Genomic DNA, 16,416 nt, shown 5'->3' with positions numbered 1-16,416 from the left:
CATGTGCCTGTAGTCCCAGCTACTGGGGAAGCTGAGGCAGGAGAATTGCTTGAACCAGGGAGGCGAAGGTTGCAGTGAGCCAAGATCGTGCTGCTGCACTCCAGCCTGAGGGATAGAGTGAGACTCTGCTTCCAAAAAAAAGAAAAAAGAAAAAATTTGTTTCTGAATTTAGCAGTTTCCATCAAAAAATTAAAATGCAAAACTAAGTTTGATCTGTAATTCTACCTCTAGACATTTATCCTATAAATAGACTCACATGCGATATACAAAGTATAGTAGTATATAAGGATCTTCATCACAGCACTGTTACTAGCAAAAGACTGGAAACCACCTAAATGTGCATTAAAAGATGACTTGTTAAATAAATCATGATGTTTCTATATAATGCACTGCTTCCCAGCTCTTTGGGAGACTGAGGTGGGCAGATCACCTGAGGTTGGGAGTTCGAGACCAGCCTGACCAACATGGAGAAACCCCATCTCTACTAAAAATACAAAATTAGCCGGGTGTGATGGTGCATGCCTATAATCCCAGCTGCTCGGGAGACTGAGGCAGGAGAATTGCTTGAACCTGGGAGGCGGAGGATATGGTGAGCCAGTATCACGCCATTGCACTCCAGCCTGGGCAACAAGAGCAAAACTCCATCTCAAAAAAAAAAAAAAAAAATGCAATGCTATGCAGCCATTCTTAAGAATCATGAATGAGTAGAGTAGTTTTATATGTTCCAAAAATAGAATCATTTCAGAGATGTACTGTTTGTGAAAAAAGCAAGATACAAAAGATATGTCGAATATGCCGCCATTTTTATTTTAAAGAGGAAGGAGTAGAAAGGGGAAATAGGGGGTGTATGTGTGTAAATATACTTCCATATAGAGGGAATAGCTCTGCAAAGGTACACGAGAAAATAGGTGTATTACATGGAAATATTGTGTAATGATAAAAATAATAAAAGAAAAACAAGGAAAATAGGCACAGCGGTACACCCTTTGGGCAAAGGGCCTAGAGTACTGGTATCATATTCCCTTTAATACAGTTTGAAATTTTGGTATAGTTTGATTTTTTTTTCCCCTCCCATGGCCTATTTCTAACTTTTAAACTTCATTTATTTACTTATTATTTATTTAAATTGACAAAAGTTGTTATATATTTATCATGTACAACATGTTGTTTTGAAATATGTGTACATTGTGAAGTAAATTGAGAAACATATTTAAAAGTGTATAATGGTCCTGGCATGGTGACTCACACCTGTAATCCCAGCACTTTGGGAGGCTGAGGTGGGTGGATCACCCAAGGTCAAGAGTTCAAGACCAGCATGGCCAACATGGTGAAACCCCATCTGTACTAAAAATACAAAAATTAACCAGGAATGGTGGCACACACCTATAGTCCCAGTTACTCGGGAGGCTGAGGCAGGAGAATCACTTGACCCAGGAGACAGAGGTTGCAGTGAGCTGAGATCGTGCCATTACACTCCAGACTGGGCAACAGAGGGAGTCTGTTTCCATCCCCCAAAAAAAGGGTACAGTAGAAGGTCTTGCTTTCTGTCTCCCATCCAGCTTGTTTCCAGCTGCTCTCAACCCCACACATACAATGCAGAGAATATATTTAGTGGCTTCTTTTGTGTGTCCTTCCAGAATTTCTTTATGCAAATGCAAGCAAATTCAGGTATATGTTCTAATACCCCCTTTTTTATGCAAAAGATAGCATGCTTAAAATTCTGTTCTGTACATTGCAGGTCATGTTAACTTTAAAGAGTATGTGTATTTAGCCAAAAAGTAGCAGTTACTAGAAAAATTACTTTTAAAATTGTACTTTTGTGGCTTTGTTTTTTTACAATCTTGTCCTTTCTGCCTCAGGTGGAACAAAATTGGGCCACGTTACAGGGAGGTGAGATGACCATCCAGACGACGCAAGCATCAGAGGCCACCCAGGCAGTGGCATCATTGGCAGAGGCCGCAGTGGCAGCTTCTCAGGAGATGCAGCAGGGAGCTACAGTCACCATGGCGCTTAACAGGTGGTGGCAAGAGTTCGGGAATAAATGAGAATCGTAAATCTGTCCCTGCAGATATGGGTGGAGGCCTCTTAAAGAGAAATGTATCTCAATTTGCCACAATTGGCAGTTGGAACTTAACGCTCTCAGCCCATAAGATATTGTAGTTTGGCCTATAATAGGTCAGTCCCTACCGAGAAAAATTAAACTTCTTTCCTTCGAGCGTGCTTAGGAAAGGTGATGTGAAATGGAATCCTCCAGTAAAAGGTAGTTTCCAAAACTCAATTGTATTGTTTGCTGCTTAGTTCCTTCTACTGGCTGTGGATGGAAAGATCATCTCTGCATCACTCTTGACACCACCCAGCCCCAACAACCAGTGCAGCCTTTCTGACCTCCAGCCCAGGCCTGCTGGTCAACCCTTCCCCTTTATCCTATTCTGTGTCCATTAACCAGAAGCAACAAGGCTTGAGTGCTTTATGTTTTCAAGGGATACAGAACAAATTAAGATGCTTCAGATTAATTGTCCTTTTACCCTACAAAAGAAATTGTATTTTTGAGGGGGTATTCATCCATGTTGAAGCATCAAGCAGCTGATTTTACTTGCTTTTGAGAAAATGTGTTGCCCTTGCTTATCAGTGAGCTCAAGATAAATAAGTTTTGGGTTATTGGGGAAAATAATGAACTTTTCTCTTGAGATATGTTAGGAAGGATGCTGCTGAATGGGTTGCTCCAAGAGCTGGTTTCTAAAAGTCGATTGTATTGTTCGCTGCCTGATTCCTTCTCCTGGTGTTGACAGGAAAGATCAGCTTCATATCATTCTCCCTCTTCTTCATTCCTGATGCAGTTGTATTTTTAATGAACCCGGGCAATTTTAATTAATGGTCAAAAGTGTGAGAATTGACACCAGATTACTTGGGTTTGAAGCCCAGCTCTGTCACTTACAAGCTGTTTGGCATCGAGCAGTTCATTTGAACTCTCAGTAGCCAGGATCTCCTATTCTGTGAAATGGGGGTGATCACAGTACATGCCTTCTAGGGGTGTTAGGAGAACTGAGGTCAGTGCCTTGCATGCAGTAAGGCTGCTCTTCTCGTGCATAGCAGCTATTAGTGCCTGACAGTCACTGAACTTTGATGGCATGCCAGCACGCTACTGGGTAAGGTTGTAAATAGAGAAAAGGGTGCTCTAGCATATACTCTACCGTCAAAGAAATCATACTCTTATAGGGGAGACTGACTTAAGTAAAACACTTAGCAAACAGTATGACTTATAGTGTAACTCACTATTGAATTGTATGGTAAAGACTATGAACATTGTAGAAATTCAGAGAAGGAGGATCACCTCCCCCAAATATGAACTCAGTGAAAGGTTTAGATTGATCATGATAGATGCTAGAGGGCTGTGATGGATTTGTGTACAGTTCACGGTATGAGGCTATATAGTGCAGGGTTTCAGAGTCATACAGATTCAGGTTTGAATCCTGGCTCCACCACTCACTAGCCATTTGATCCTGAGAAACACAACCTCTGAGCCTTGTTTTCCCTGTTGTTATAATGAGGATAATACTCATCACACAGAATCATGTATATGAGATGATAGAGGTAAAATTCTCATCGCAGGGTCCAACCCATAGTTAGCACTTCAAGAATTATAGTTATTATCATTTAAGTTGTATTTTAAGAGTTGTCTCTTCTGAATTGATTATAGTGAGAGGAGATAGAAGATCAGTTAGGAAGAGGCACTCCAGGTATGCCTTGTTAAGATCTTAGAAACTAAAGTAGTAAGAATGGAGGTAAAGTGATTCATTTCAAAGGAAGTATGGCTAGGGCTTGGTGGTTGATTAGGAATTAGAAACTGAAACACACATACACACACACACACACTCTCTCTCTCTCTGTCTCTCTCTCTGTCTCTCTCTCTCTCTCTGTTTCTTTCTCTTTATGTCTCTCTCTCTCTCTCTCTCATCTTCTCAAAGTTACCCAGCTAGTTCCTAGTGATCAGAACATTTTTTTCAGCCCATTGAGCCATGTTGGTCTTCATTTCTTTTTTTTCCCCCACTCAGGTATATACCCACCATGTTGCTTTTCAGTAACATGAAAGTCTTATTTGGTTCCTTACACTTGGCTCAATTCTACCCCTCCCTTTGATAGAGACACTCAGATAAACTTCCTGAAAGGCATAGCCAAAGTGAGACCATCCCTCACTTTAGTTCAGACCCCCTACCCCACTGTAGCTTGGGGCCTAACAGGCCCTCATTGAAGACCAGCAAAACTTGATTTCATTGCGACTTGCAGCCAACACCTTGGGTATTACAGTGAAGTGTGTATGCCCTGGGAACTCTGTACATAGTGGAAAATATGAGGCACATTTGGGGCTCCCTTTGTTGTAAGGACCAGGGCTTATTTCTAAAGGCAAGAGGGTAATAGTATCCCCTGAAGGCTTGTTAACAAACTCAGATGCAGCTGAGGTGGCTACAGTGTTTACTCCAAAGGAAGGAGAATGTGTTCACTGTGGCATAGAGGAGGAATAAAGAGATGTTGAAATCTCATTGCAATCAGGTAGTTCGATGCCCCAGTGAGTCGTAGGGGTTGGTGTATTGCAGCTTCTGCTGGGGATAAAGAAACCAAGCTTGGCAGCAGAGACTAGACTATAGCAGACTCTTAGGGGAACATCAGGGCATTCTGAACCCGAGAGGTAACCCACGGTCTGATGTCTTAGTCAGGAGGGTTGGATGCAAGGCACAAGCCCTTGACATTTGCTTCCTTGTGGATGAGATGCACTAGAATCATTTCGTCCCTGCACTCTGAACCTCTTCACAGAATTAATACTGGAAGTCATCTCAGTGAGAAATACACAGAGAAATCTGGTCTTTGTTGCTGTGATGACAAAGCAGTTTCATAATCTGCCCTCTTGCAGCTTGTCTCTGTTTCAGGTGGAGATAAAACAAGCATGGTTCTCTAATAACCACCTGCACCTCTGCTGCAATGTAAACAGCAGATGTGGGCTCAGGGGGAGAAGGGAGAGGAAGCTACCTGCGATGGCAGGCTGGGGAGTAAAGAGGCAGAGGGGCTTCTTCATCTTGTACAGGGTAAAATGCAATCAGGACAGTTGCAGGACAGACTTGTTTCTCAACCATGCAGTTAAGAGAGTTTCATACTGCAAGTCACAACAAGGGCCCAGGGCTCCACAGCCTTTAGCCCACCCTGACTTTCTAACAACCCCAAGTGTACGGTATGGAGAAATTGTCCTTTAAAAACCTAAAAACTATGTTAATTTTCAATTTCAAAATAAAGAATAAATCAGAACTTTTGGAAAGGAGGTGAGAAGGGAATCAAAGTGAACAAATGAGCAGAACATCACAGCTGTAAAAAAATTTGTGTGTGTATATACATACATATATATATACATATGGCTTATATGTATAAGCTATTTAGCCTGAACAACCTAAGAGGAAAGGAAGTGATGTCATCATTTGCTTGTGAGACAGTGATTAATTTGAATTTTCAGTTCTTTGGTTAAGCTGTCCTGGACTTGTAGTTCCTCTTAAACATGTCCTTCTACAAAACCATTTCCTGTATATAGCCAGGATAGTTCTTGCATGTAGAGATCATGATATGGCTTTGTAGACTTACTCTACATTTCTAAAGTAGTGGAAACTTAATTGATAGTATATTGTCAATACTGAGACAGTATTTATTATGTGTCTACTGTGTGCAGTACTGTGACTCAGTGCTATGGGGAAATATACTTAGATTAATTCCTCTTCTCAGGGAATTTTAGAATGTCCTTTTTTTTGTTGTGAAGATTTTGCTTTTAAAAAGTGAGTCATATTTTGAAAGAAAAATTTGCTCTTAATCTTTAAGATGAAAATATTATTGACTTAAAATTAGACATATTATTAAAATAAAATGGGGCTTTATATACAGACTGGTGTTTGTCCAATAACATGGGATGGAAAACTTAGAATTCTTGTCTGGAATAGAGGTCAGGGATGGTACAACTGCTTTTCTTTCCTATAGGTAAAGATTAGACACAGATAAAAGGTTGATGGAAACCTCTTATTTGTAGCTCTGGTTTTGAAATGACTTTTGTCTCAAAATTGTAAAGTGGGTCTAGTTCAGGGACTTTTTAATTCCATTCACCTTTTAAGTGAATGTAATCTTTTTCTATCATTTAGTTTGATCATTTCCCATAAAGTTGAGTGTGAAAGGTTAGAATCGCTCTGGAATGACAGCCCCACTTGCCATAGGCATCATCATTTTCTTTATGCCCTATGGAAAGACCCTAACTAAGGGTAGAATAACTAATCGTACTGACCTGTCAACCTGTCACCACCATTGCATTGGACCCCTCATATGGCATTCCATATTGTTTCAGGGTGTTGCTGATTTTCAGCCTTTCTTCTACCATACCATATTTTAGAAAGAAGTTAAAGAAAGTAACTTCAAGTTTTTAGGGCTTCAAGTAGCATAAAATGAGTGTGATGAGGTGCAGGTACACTTTCATGTCCAAGCTTGAGGAGCTGCCCTCTCCCTTCGTTGCCCATGAAACTCAACCTGCAAGAGTGTGTTCAGGATGTACAGGAGGGGCAGGATGTCATCTTTGATGGTTATAAAGATGAATTATTGTAAATTACGAGAAGAACTGTAGGGAGTAAGCAGTCATTGAGGTGACCTTATAGGATCATATTTCCATATAAACTATTCTCATTTAGTTTTCTTCTTTGGACTATCACACAGCTTTTTCCAAAGAACATACTTTTCTACTTTCCATAAAGCCTCAGGTCACAGTGTAAATATTTGTATCATTAATCATTGACAGGTGGATGCTGTAAAATTGGCTGGTCATATATTTACTTATTTATTCTTTCTCTTTTTTTTCTCCGATATAGGTAATTAATAAAATTTCCCAATAGTTGGTAGTAATGTTTATTAATATAAATGTCTTTTTATTTTATTTTATTTTATTTTATTTTATTTTATTTTTTGGAGACAGAGTCTTACTCTGTCACCAGGCTGGAGTACAGTGGTGCAACCTCGGCTCACTGACACCTCCGCCTCCCGGGTTCAGGCAATTTTGCTGCCTCAGCCTCCTGAGTAGCTGGGACTACAGGCATGTGCCACCACACCTGGCTAATTTTTGTATTTTTAGTAGAGAGGTTTTCACCATGTTGGCCAAGATGGTCTTGATCTCTTTACCTCGTGAGCCGCCTGCCTTGGCCACCCAAAGTTCTAGGATTACAGACGCGAGCCACCACACCCGGTCTATTAATATAAATTTCTTAGCAAAATATTAAAAAGTAAGGCCTTAGGTACTAAAAATTATTCATTAAAGTCTGTCTAATAAATACTTACAAAGCTCTTTAAAATTAAACTCTATCATGAAAAATGTAAAGAACAGCCTTAGTAGTAATTCCAGATCAAGGGTCCCCTTGGTCTCTGAGTTCATATTACAGATATTATGAATAACTGGCTGTGGATGCCAGATCACCAGGAGGTGTGTCAGCAGAGAGCATGAGCTCAGCTATACGGGCTGCCTGTGAACTCAATGATTCTGCTCAGCTTTTTGCACAACTTCAGTTATGTCCCAAATTCTTTTATGAAGGAAACAAATAAATGTAAAATATGTCATCATGACCTTGTAAGTCAAAGGAAACCTGGAAATTAAATTTTGTTTATTTTTTCCACATGAAAGCAATTGCCACATCTAAACAACTCAAAAAAAAAAGGAAAAATTAATTTTGCATTTAATTTATCATTTTGAATAAATGTCAGAGAATATCGACATGGAGGAAATAGAATGTTAAGTGAAAAAAGTGAGCTTTTAAAACTATTTGTATGAAAAGGGTACTGACAGTAACTAGTAGCCTTATGAAGAAAGAAAGATTTCGGTAAAGGTAAATACATTAATATTATTAAGATGTTAGCTGGGCGAGGTGGCTCATGCCTGTAATCCCAGCACTTCGGGAGGCCAAGGCAGGTGGATCACCTGAGGTCGGGCGTTCGAGACCAGCCTGACCAACATGGAGAACCCTGTCTCTAGTAAAAATACAAAATTAGCCAGACATGGTGGCACATGTCTGTAATCCCAGCTACTCAGTGGGGCTGAGGTAGGAGAATCGCTTGAACCCGGGAGGCAGAGGTTGTGGTGAGCCAAGATTGTGCCATTGCACTCCAGCCTGGGTGACTAATTTTTGTATTTTTAGTAGAGACAGGGTTTCACCATATTGGCCAGACTGGTCTTGAACTCCTGACCTCAAGTGACCCACCCGCCTCAGCCTCCTAAACTGCTGAGATTACAGGCATGAGCCACCGTGCTCGGCCCTTCATTTTTTTTTTTTTTTTTTTTGGTAGAAATAGAAAAGCCTGTCCTAAAATGTCTGGAACCTCAAGGGACCCTGAATAGCCAAAACAATATTGAAAAAAGCAAAACTGGGTCAGGCGTGGTGGCTCACACCTATAATCCCAAGACTTTGGGAGACCGAGGCAGGTAGATCACCTGAGGTCAGGAGTTTGAGACCAGCCTGGCCAACATGGTGAAACCCTATCTCTTCTAAAAATACAAAAAGAAAAATAGCCAAGCATGGTAGCAGGTACCTGTAATCCCAGCTACTTGGGAGGCTGAGGCAGGAGAATTGCTTGAACCCCAGAGGCAGAAGTTGCAATGAGCTGAGATCAAGCCACTGCACTCCAGCCTGGGTGACAGAGCAAAACTCTGTCTCACAAAAAAAAAAAAAGAAAAGAGCAAAACTGGAAGACTCACACTTTTTATTTCAAAACTTAACAGAAAGCTGTAGTAATCAAAACAGTATGGTACTGGCATAAAGACAAACATATAGACCAGTGGAATAGAATTGAAAGCTTAGAAATAAACCTTCACATACATGGTCATATGATTTTTGACAAGGGTGCCAAGAGCAGTCAATGGGGAAAGGACTGCCTTTTCAGCATTGAAAACTATTAAGAAAACTGGATATCTGCATACAAAAGAATGAAATTGGACCTTTACCTAATGCCCATGTATAAAAACTAACTCAAAGTGATTCCGTGACCTACAACTATAAAACTCTTTGAAGAAAACATGGACAAAACTTCATGACATTGGATTTGGCAGTAATTTCTTGGATATGACAAAGAAAAAATAGACATAGGATTTTATGAAAATTTTAAAAATTTGTACATCAAAAGACACTATCAACAGAGGAAAAAGGCAAGCCACTGAATGGGAGAAAATATTTGCAAATCATATCTGATAAAGGATTGATGAATATATAGAGAACATCTAAACAACAACAAAAACTCTATTCAAAAATGGGCAAAGGCCTCGAATAGACATTTCTCCAAAGAAGATATGCAGATGGCCAATAAGCACAAAAAAAGATGTGCAACATCACTAATCAAAAGTACAGTGAGCTATCTCCTCACACCCATTAAGATGGCCACAATCCAAAAACAGAAAATAACAAGTGTCGGTGAGGATGTGGAGAAATTGGAACCCTTGTGCATTATTGGTGGGAGTGTAAAATGATATAGACGCTGTGGAAAACAATATGATAATTCCTCAAAAGATTAAAAATGGAACTACCATATGTTGCAGCAAATCCACTTCTGAGCATATATCCCAAAGAATTGAAAGCAGGATCTCAGAGAAATATTTATATGCCTGTGTTCGCAGCAGCATTATTTATTCACAATAGCTAAAACATGGGAGCACCCAGGTGATCATCAACAGATGAATGGATACACAAAATGTGGTATATTCTACACAGTGGGATATTACTTACCCTTTAACAGGAAGGAAATTCTGACAAATGCTACGACATGGATGCACCTTGAGAACATTCTGCCAAGTGAAATAAACCAGACACAAAAGGACAAATACTGTGTGGTTGTGCTTATGTGAGATAGAGTAGTCAAAATCATAGAGACAAAAAACAGTTGTGGATCTAAGCCCTAAAACTATCAAACTCTTAGAAGAAAACATAATGACATTGGATTTGCCAGTGATTTCTTAAATATGACAACAAAGGCACACACACCTATAGTTCCAGCTGTTTGCGTCAGGAGACTAAGGCAGGAGGATCACTTGAGCCCAGCAGTTCGAGACCAGCCTGGGCAGCATAGCGAGACCCTGTCTCTAAAAAATAAAAGCAAAAATGAAAAAAATCATTGAGGCAGAAAGTAGAATGGTGGTTGCCAGGGGCTAGGGAGATGGTAGAACAGGAAGTTTAATGGTCCAGAGTTTGAGTTTTACAAGATGAAGAGAGTCGTGGAGATGAGTGAAGGCGGTAGTTGCACAGCATTCTGAAGTGTATTGAACATCCCTGAACTGCACACTTAAGTGTTAAGAATGTAATTTTATGTTATATGCATTTTACCACAACAAAATAATTTTAAAAACTGTACAGTACAATCCCAATGATTATCTTTTTAAAGTTGTAGTTAAGATTAGAGGGAAATAATTATGATATTTTAAATTTTCTTTTATACTTGAGTTTGCCCAAGCTATCTATAAAAACAAGTATATTGCTTTTATAATCAGAAAAAGATAACTGTGTAAAACACAGGCATAAAAATTAAAAAGCAAGACAAATTAGTAAGAAGGGGAAATTTTTCTATTTAATGAGACTTTTATGTCCATTCGGTTTCTTTTATTTCTTCCTAAAATCTTTACAGTGACCAGGAGGTCTTTTGCAGGGGAATTACTATATCTGTTGTCTTACATGTCTGCTGACTGTCTTAGGTGAAAGAGACATTACTGAGTTTGGTACCTGTGGCTTTGCTCACAGCCCTGACATGTTTGCCCCGATTAGTCCCTGTCCTCTTACCCATCTCCACTTACAGCCTGTGCTTGCAAGACCACTGCCGTGTTACAACTAAGTCTGCAGCTTCAGAGCAAAGCCGACTCAACTGGCTTATTTATCCACTTCTGCTAACTAAATGGCATCACCATCTCTATTCCATGCCCACTTCTTTCTTTTTTATTTTTATTTTTGTTATTTTTTCTCCATGCCCACTTTCAATAGTCCCTGAGTAACTGCAAATTGACACCTGATACTTTCCCAGAAGGGATCATGAATTTGCCTGTTTTTTCAAGGGATCATGAAATTTGGATGGCAAATTATAATCTTAGAATTGTCAGGAATTTTTCTTCCTTACTGGCCCATAAAAATAATAGTATGTCTTATAGTTTGTAGCATCATAGGATCAAGGAAAATGGGTATTTATGCATATAGTAAAAGCATATTGCAAAGAAAAGAAAGAAAAATGAGACACACACTGCTAAAATAGTACTTGCTATAAACAAATGGTTAATGTCTCTATTCTACAGAGCATTTGTGCAATGTAGGGAGGTTTATTATTTTGTTGTATTTATAGAGGCAAACAGTTTGGGCTTGCAGTGCTAATTTTACATTTTAAGTCTTTGTTTTAATCCTGCCTGCATATACAGTGGGTCAAAAGGAAGAGTTGGACTTTTCAGGATATTAATCACCCATTACTTTGTATTTGAAAAGCATGACTGTAAGTCAAATTATTATTTAATATGAATTGAAGAGTAAGTCCAGGTTGCTGCTAACTCCTCATATTATCATTCATCCTTGGCTATAAAAGGACAGTCTCAGATGGTCTGCCTTGTGTTACTGTAAGGAGAAAAGAGAAAAGGAAAACCTTGTGATTGACAACCAAAATGGCTTTTGCATTGTGAATATGGATCAGAGCTTCCACTATGGCTTGCAAGCACTGAATTGATATTGATAAGGAAGAAACTGATAATGAGTGCCTTCTGTCCTCAAACACACATTACCTAGGTTCAAAGAAACTCTAGCCATTAATATTAGCATTTCAAAATTACTCTTGGCTTTATCTATTAGCACTGTTATCACGTATTTGCTGGTAGGATCACAACCATGGAGTCAGTAGAGAGACCCACGGAAGGCGTTGAAAAGATGGTTTGTCTTGGCTGCAGTGCTATTCCTCTATTCATCTTACACATCCCCCTCTCTCCTGTTCCTGTACCTGCAGCGAAGCTGCCGCCCATGCTGTCGCCACCCTGGCTGAGGCCACCTTACAAGGTGGGGGACAGATCGTCTTGTCTGGGGAAACCGCAGCAGCCGTTGGAGCACTTACTGGAGTCCAAGATGCTAATGGTAAGAGAGCATAAATATTTTATTGAATTTCTTCCCTGTATCCACTTAAACCTTCCTGACGTGACTGGCAACAAACCCTTCAGAAAGAGTGTGAGCTTTGATTTTTTTTCTCCATTCGTAGGCATTGGATGCCTAGGAATATTCTAGGAGCCTGTGATTCCTTTCACTAATAGGAGACGGGGTTCCTGAAGGAAAATGCCATGATAATGACTACCTAATTGAATTGCTACTTAAAAAGGGATTATCTTGTTGTGACAAGACTTGCTGAGAGGCACCTTAAAAGTTGCTGTGAGGCACATTTTGTCTTTTACTTCTCATCAGGTAGGGTAGATCAGTGTCCTTTACTGTAGCAGAGACTCTCCCATGGGCAGGACCGTCGTGGAATGTTCTGACTACATCAAGGAAGGCTCCACCGTCTCACCTGTGCTGAAGGTCAGGCAGCAGGCTGTGATCCTGGTGCCTCTGGTTGGTACTGTGGTTCTGCTTCCTGTTATATGTAGCCTCACCAAGGACCTCCGGATTTAGCCAATTACATGACCCCACCCTGCCCTTCTTCCCCAGCTCTTTGACTTCCTGGACGTTGGTGAATAAGAGACAAAATTCATAGAAATATGGTGACAAAAATATACAATTCCAGCCAGCTCTTTGGGTCCACTTGGTAAGGAGTCAGTTGGCAAGACTTAGGCTGTTCAAGGAAGTGCCTCAGAAGTCTGAGTCAAAGAGGAGGGCCACATATTTTCTGTGAGATCCTATGTGATTGTTTGTTACATTTTTAAATAATATATAATTAAGCAGAACAAATTAAATACTCCATGGCTTTGAGGAAATTGTTGCTTTAAAGTCCTGGAATGAGGCCGGGCATGGTGGCTCATGCCTGTTAATCCCAGCACTTTGGGAAGCCAAGGTGGGTGGAACATCTGAGGTCAAGAGTTCAAGACCAGCCTGGCCAACATGCCAAAACCCTGTCTCTACTAAAAACACAAAAATTAGCCAGGTGTGGTGGCATGCGAGGCTGAGGCAAGAAAATCTCTTGAACCCGAGAGGCAGAGATTGCAGTGACCTGAGACTGTGTCACTGCACTCCAGCCTGGGTGACAGAGTGAGACTCCATCTCAAAAAAATAAATAAATCCTGGAATGAGGATAGATAAATAGAATTCTTTCATCATTTAGGCAGAAGATTCATTAATGGCATTAGTGGCAGTTTGTTAATGGGAGGTCCCTAAGAACTGAATGCTTTATTACTTGGAAAAGTCTTTGAAGAAAAACATACTGCTGTGTCCTCCGTTGGAATAGGAGGAAACAAAGAACCTCTGTTCCCCCAGAGAAGAACATGGGAAGTGCAAGGAGCCATCATGGCTTCCGAGAATTCTTTTCCAAAAATGCCAAACAAATTCAATTCTAAAGCCATAGCCCTACTTTTTCTGTAGGGCAAGAGGCTTTAATGAACTAATCTAAATCTAGACAGAGTTGGTCTGAGCCACAATGCTGCAGGACAAAGGACATCTTATAGCCACACATGTTCAGAATGAAATGAACCATGGTTGGAATTAAGAAAAACCTCTGTCTCTAGTTAGAATCCTACTTCTATTTTTTTTTTTTTTTACCTTTTTCTATTCCTCATCAGAGTCCTAATCCACCCTGAACAAAGGATAGGATATCTAGCTATGTGGCATTCATCTGAAGTGTGATTGCTATTATTCACTAAGGAACTGCTAAAAATAACTTCCTATGTGGGTTCGGTAGGAAACTTTATTATGCATTCTAATCAACTTGACCTGTCTGAGAGAACAGACTGCTTTATAGTTCTGGTTCCCCCCCAGCCTCACCTTTTCAGATGGATGAATTTATAGGTAAGTCCAAGGACCGTCTGGCTCTCGGCCAAGTAGACCTGCTCAGCCATATAATAAAGTTGAACCGCACCCACTACTATTGATTTCTGGAAGCTGCCTCTTTTCAGTAGCATTGGGTTGTGTGAATCATTTGGTGTGATTTCATGTTGTTGGCTACATTTGTGATCTGGGAATATTCTGGTTCACATCCTAAAAGCCAGTAGTTCCCCCAAAGCAGGCCATCCGCAGTCTATGACCGCCAATATTTGCTGAACTCGGGCCTTGAGAGTTGGAAGTTATCCCTCTCTCAATGCAGCTTTTCTGTATCAATCGGACCCTTGAGTTGTGCGATATCCCAGCAGTTTTAGGCAAAGGCCAATCATTTCATCTGCCCTTGGAAATCCAAAGAATTAATCTAATATTGGATATGATCCAAATAACTTTGATAATCCTTCTGTCTTCTAAAATTTTTACTCACAATGCCAGGATTTACTTCAGGATTGGAACCAGATATTTCCCTCTTAATCAGCAATTTTGATATCTGGCTAGACTTTTAGAGGTTGTCTTTTTCATCATTCTTTCGGATTGTGTCCTATTGCCAGTGTTTGTCACTTCTTTTTTTTGCGGGGGGTAGGGGGACAGTCTTGCTCTGTTACACAGGCTGGAGTGCAGTGGCATGATCTCAGCTCACTACAACCTCCACTTCCCGGGTTCCAACGATTTTCATGCCTAAGCTTCCTGAGTAGCTGGGATTACAGGCATGCCACACAATGCCTGGCTAATTTTTTTTTTAATTGCATTTTAGGTTTTGGGGTACATGTGAAGAACATGCAAGATTGTTGCATAGGTACACACATGGCAGCGTGATTTGCTGCCTTCCTGCCTGGCTAATTTTTGTGTTTTTAATAGAGATGGGCCATGGCTGGTCTTGAACTCTGACCTCAGGTGATCCACCTACCTCAGCCTCCCAAAGTGCTGGAAATACAGGCATGAGCCACCGTGCCTGGCCTATGTTTGTCACTTCTGAGCCGACAAGCTTATGATATCTGCCAGTAGGCCACTTTTTTTTTTATCTTGTTTCTTTTTTTAATAGAAATGAGGTCTCTCTGTATTGCTCTGACTGGTCTCAAACTCTTAGGCTTGAGCAATCCTCCCACCTTGGCCTCCCAAAGTGCTGGGATTCCAGGCATGAGCCACCACAGCCTGATCAGTCCAGGTTTTTTTAATCCGAAAGTTTATTATCAGGAAGAACCAGAGGAGAGCAGAACAAGGTGCTGTTTGTTGACATAGAACTAACTTGGAAACAGATACTACTTAGGGGAAAAAATGTATCCCATATTTCAGAGTATGGTTTACATAAAAATTAGAATAATAGATGACTCTTCTAAGAGCAATTTGGATATTATTCAGTCCTGAAGTAGAAAGAGTTTGTTGGATGGAACTAGCAGGGATAGAGGACCACTGCATGTGGAGATTGATGAAGTCCGTAACCACATTGGACTTCATTGGCTGGGGCAGGTGAGGTTATGAAGCAGTATCCTGGGGATGGTGTTTTTCAAGTTAGAGGTAATAGGCCAGGCACAGTAGCTCATGCCTGTAATCCCAGTGCTTTGGGAGGCTGAGGGGGGAGGATTGCTTGAGTCTAGGAGTCCAAGACCAGCCTGAACAACATAGTAAGACCCCATCTCTACAAAAAAATTAAAAACTTAGCCAGGAGTGGTGAAGCATACCTGTAGTCCCAGCTACTTGGGGACCTGAAGTGGAAGGATTGCTAGAGCCCAGGAAGTCAAGGCTGCAGTGAGCCATGATCACACTGCTGCACTCCAGCCTGGGTGAGAGGTAGAGACCCTGTCTCCAAAAAAAAAAAAAAAAGCCAGATGCAGTGGCTCACACCCATAATCCCAGCACTTTGGGAGGCCAAGGCAGGTGGATCATCTGAGATCAGGAGTTCAAGACCATTTGACCAACATTATGAAACCCTGTTTCTACTAAAAATACGAAAAATAAGCCAGGCGTGATGGCAACACCTGTAATCCCAACTACTTGGGAGGCTGAAGCATGAGAATCGCTTGAACCCAGGAGGTGGAGGTTGCAGTGAGCCAAGATCATGCTACTGCAATCCAGCCTGGGTGACAGAGCAAGACTCCATCTTTAAAAAAAAAAAAAGATAATGATCCATGCGTGCCAGAAGTTTAAATTCTGGATCACCAAAGCAGACCTGACAAAGACATTGCACCCAGCACCTGTGCATCCTGAAGACTTCTTTCTTCTGGACGTCTACCCCAACGCTAAAGGATCTACCCAAGCACTCACATTACTTTAGTTCCGTGTTCTCTGTCTTTTTCAATAGACTTTGGTCTCTTAGGATGGAGTTTCATGGTTTAATTCAATCTAAAGATTTTCACAGGTGCTTTTCATTTAGATGTAGGTAGAATTGCCTAAGGCTGGG

The 16,416-nt window shown here is 40.7% G+C and overlaps 1 protein-coding gene across 10 annotated transcripts in view; it reads left to right on the top strand.

The window, feature by feature from the left end:
• Positions 1-16,416, top strand: part of NRF1 (nuclear respiratory factor 1) — a 143,195-nt gene that overhangs the window by 101,422 nt on the left and 25,357 nt on the right. For all 10 annotated transcript variants that reach the window (XM_032276000.1, XM_032275999.1, XM_032276002.1 and 7 more), the window contains 2 exons: positions 1,860-2,017; positions 12,013-12,137. In XM_032276000.1, the coding sequence (XP_032131891.1) occupies positions 1,860-2,017; positions 12,013-12,137 (283 nt within the window). The remainder of the gene's footprint in view (positions 1-1,859; positions 2,018-12,012; positions 12,138-16,416) is intronic.

The sequence above is a fragment of the Sapajus apella genome, unplaced genomic scaffold, assembly GCF_009761245.1.
Source record: "Sapajus apella isolate SASKATOON/1434 unplaced genomic scaffold, GSC_monkey_1.0 scaffold7, whole genome shotgun sequence".
NCBI classification, from domain to species: Eukaryota; Metazoa; Chordata; class Mammalia; order Primates; family Cebidae; genus Sapajus; species Sapajus apella.
Note: the sequence above shows the minus strand (reverse complement) of the source record. Positions and strands in the feature narration are given on the sequence as shown.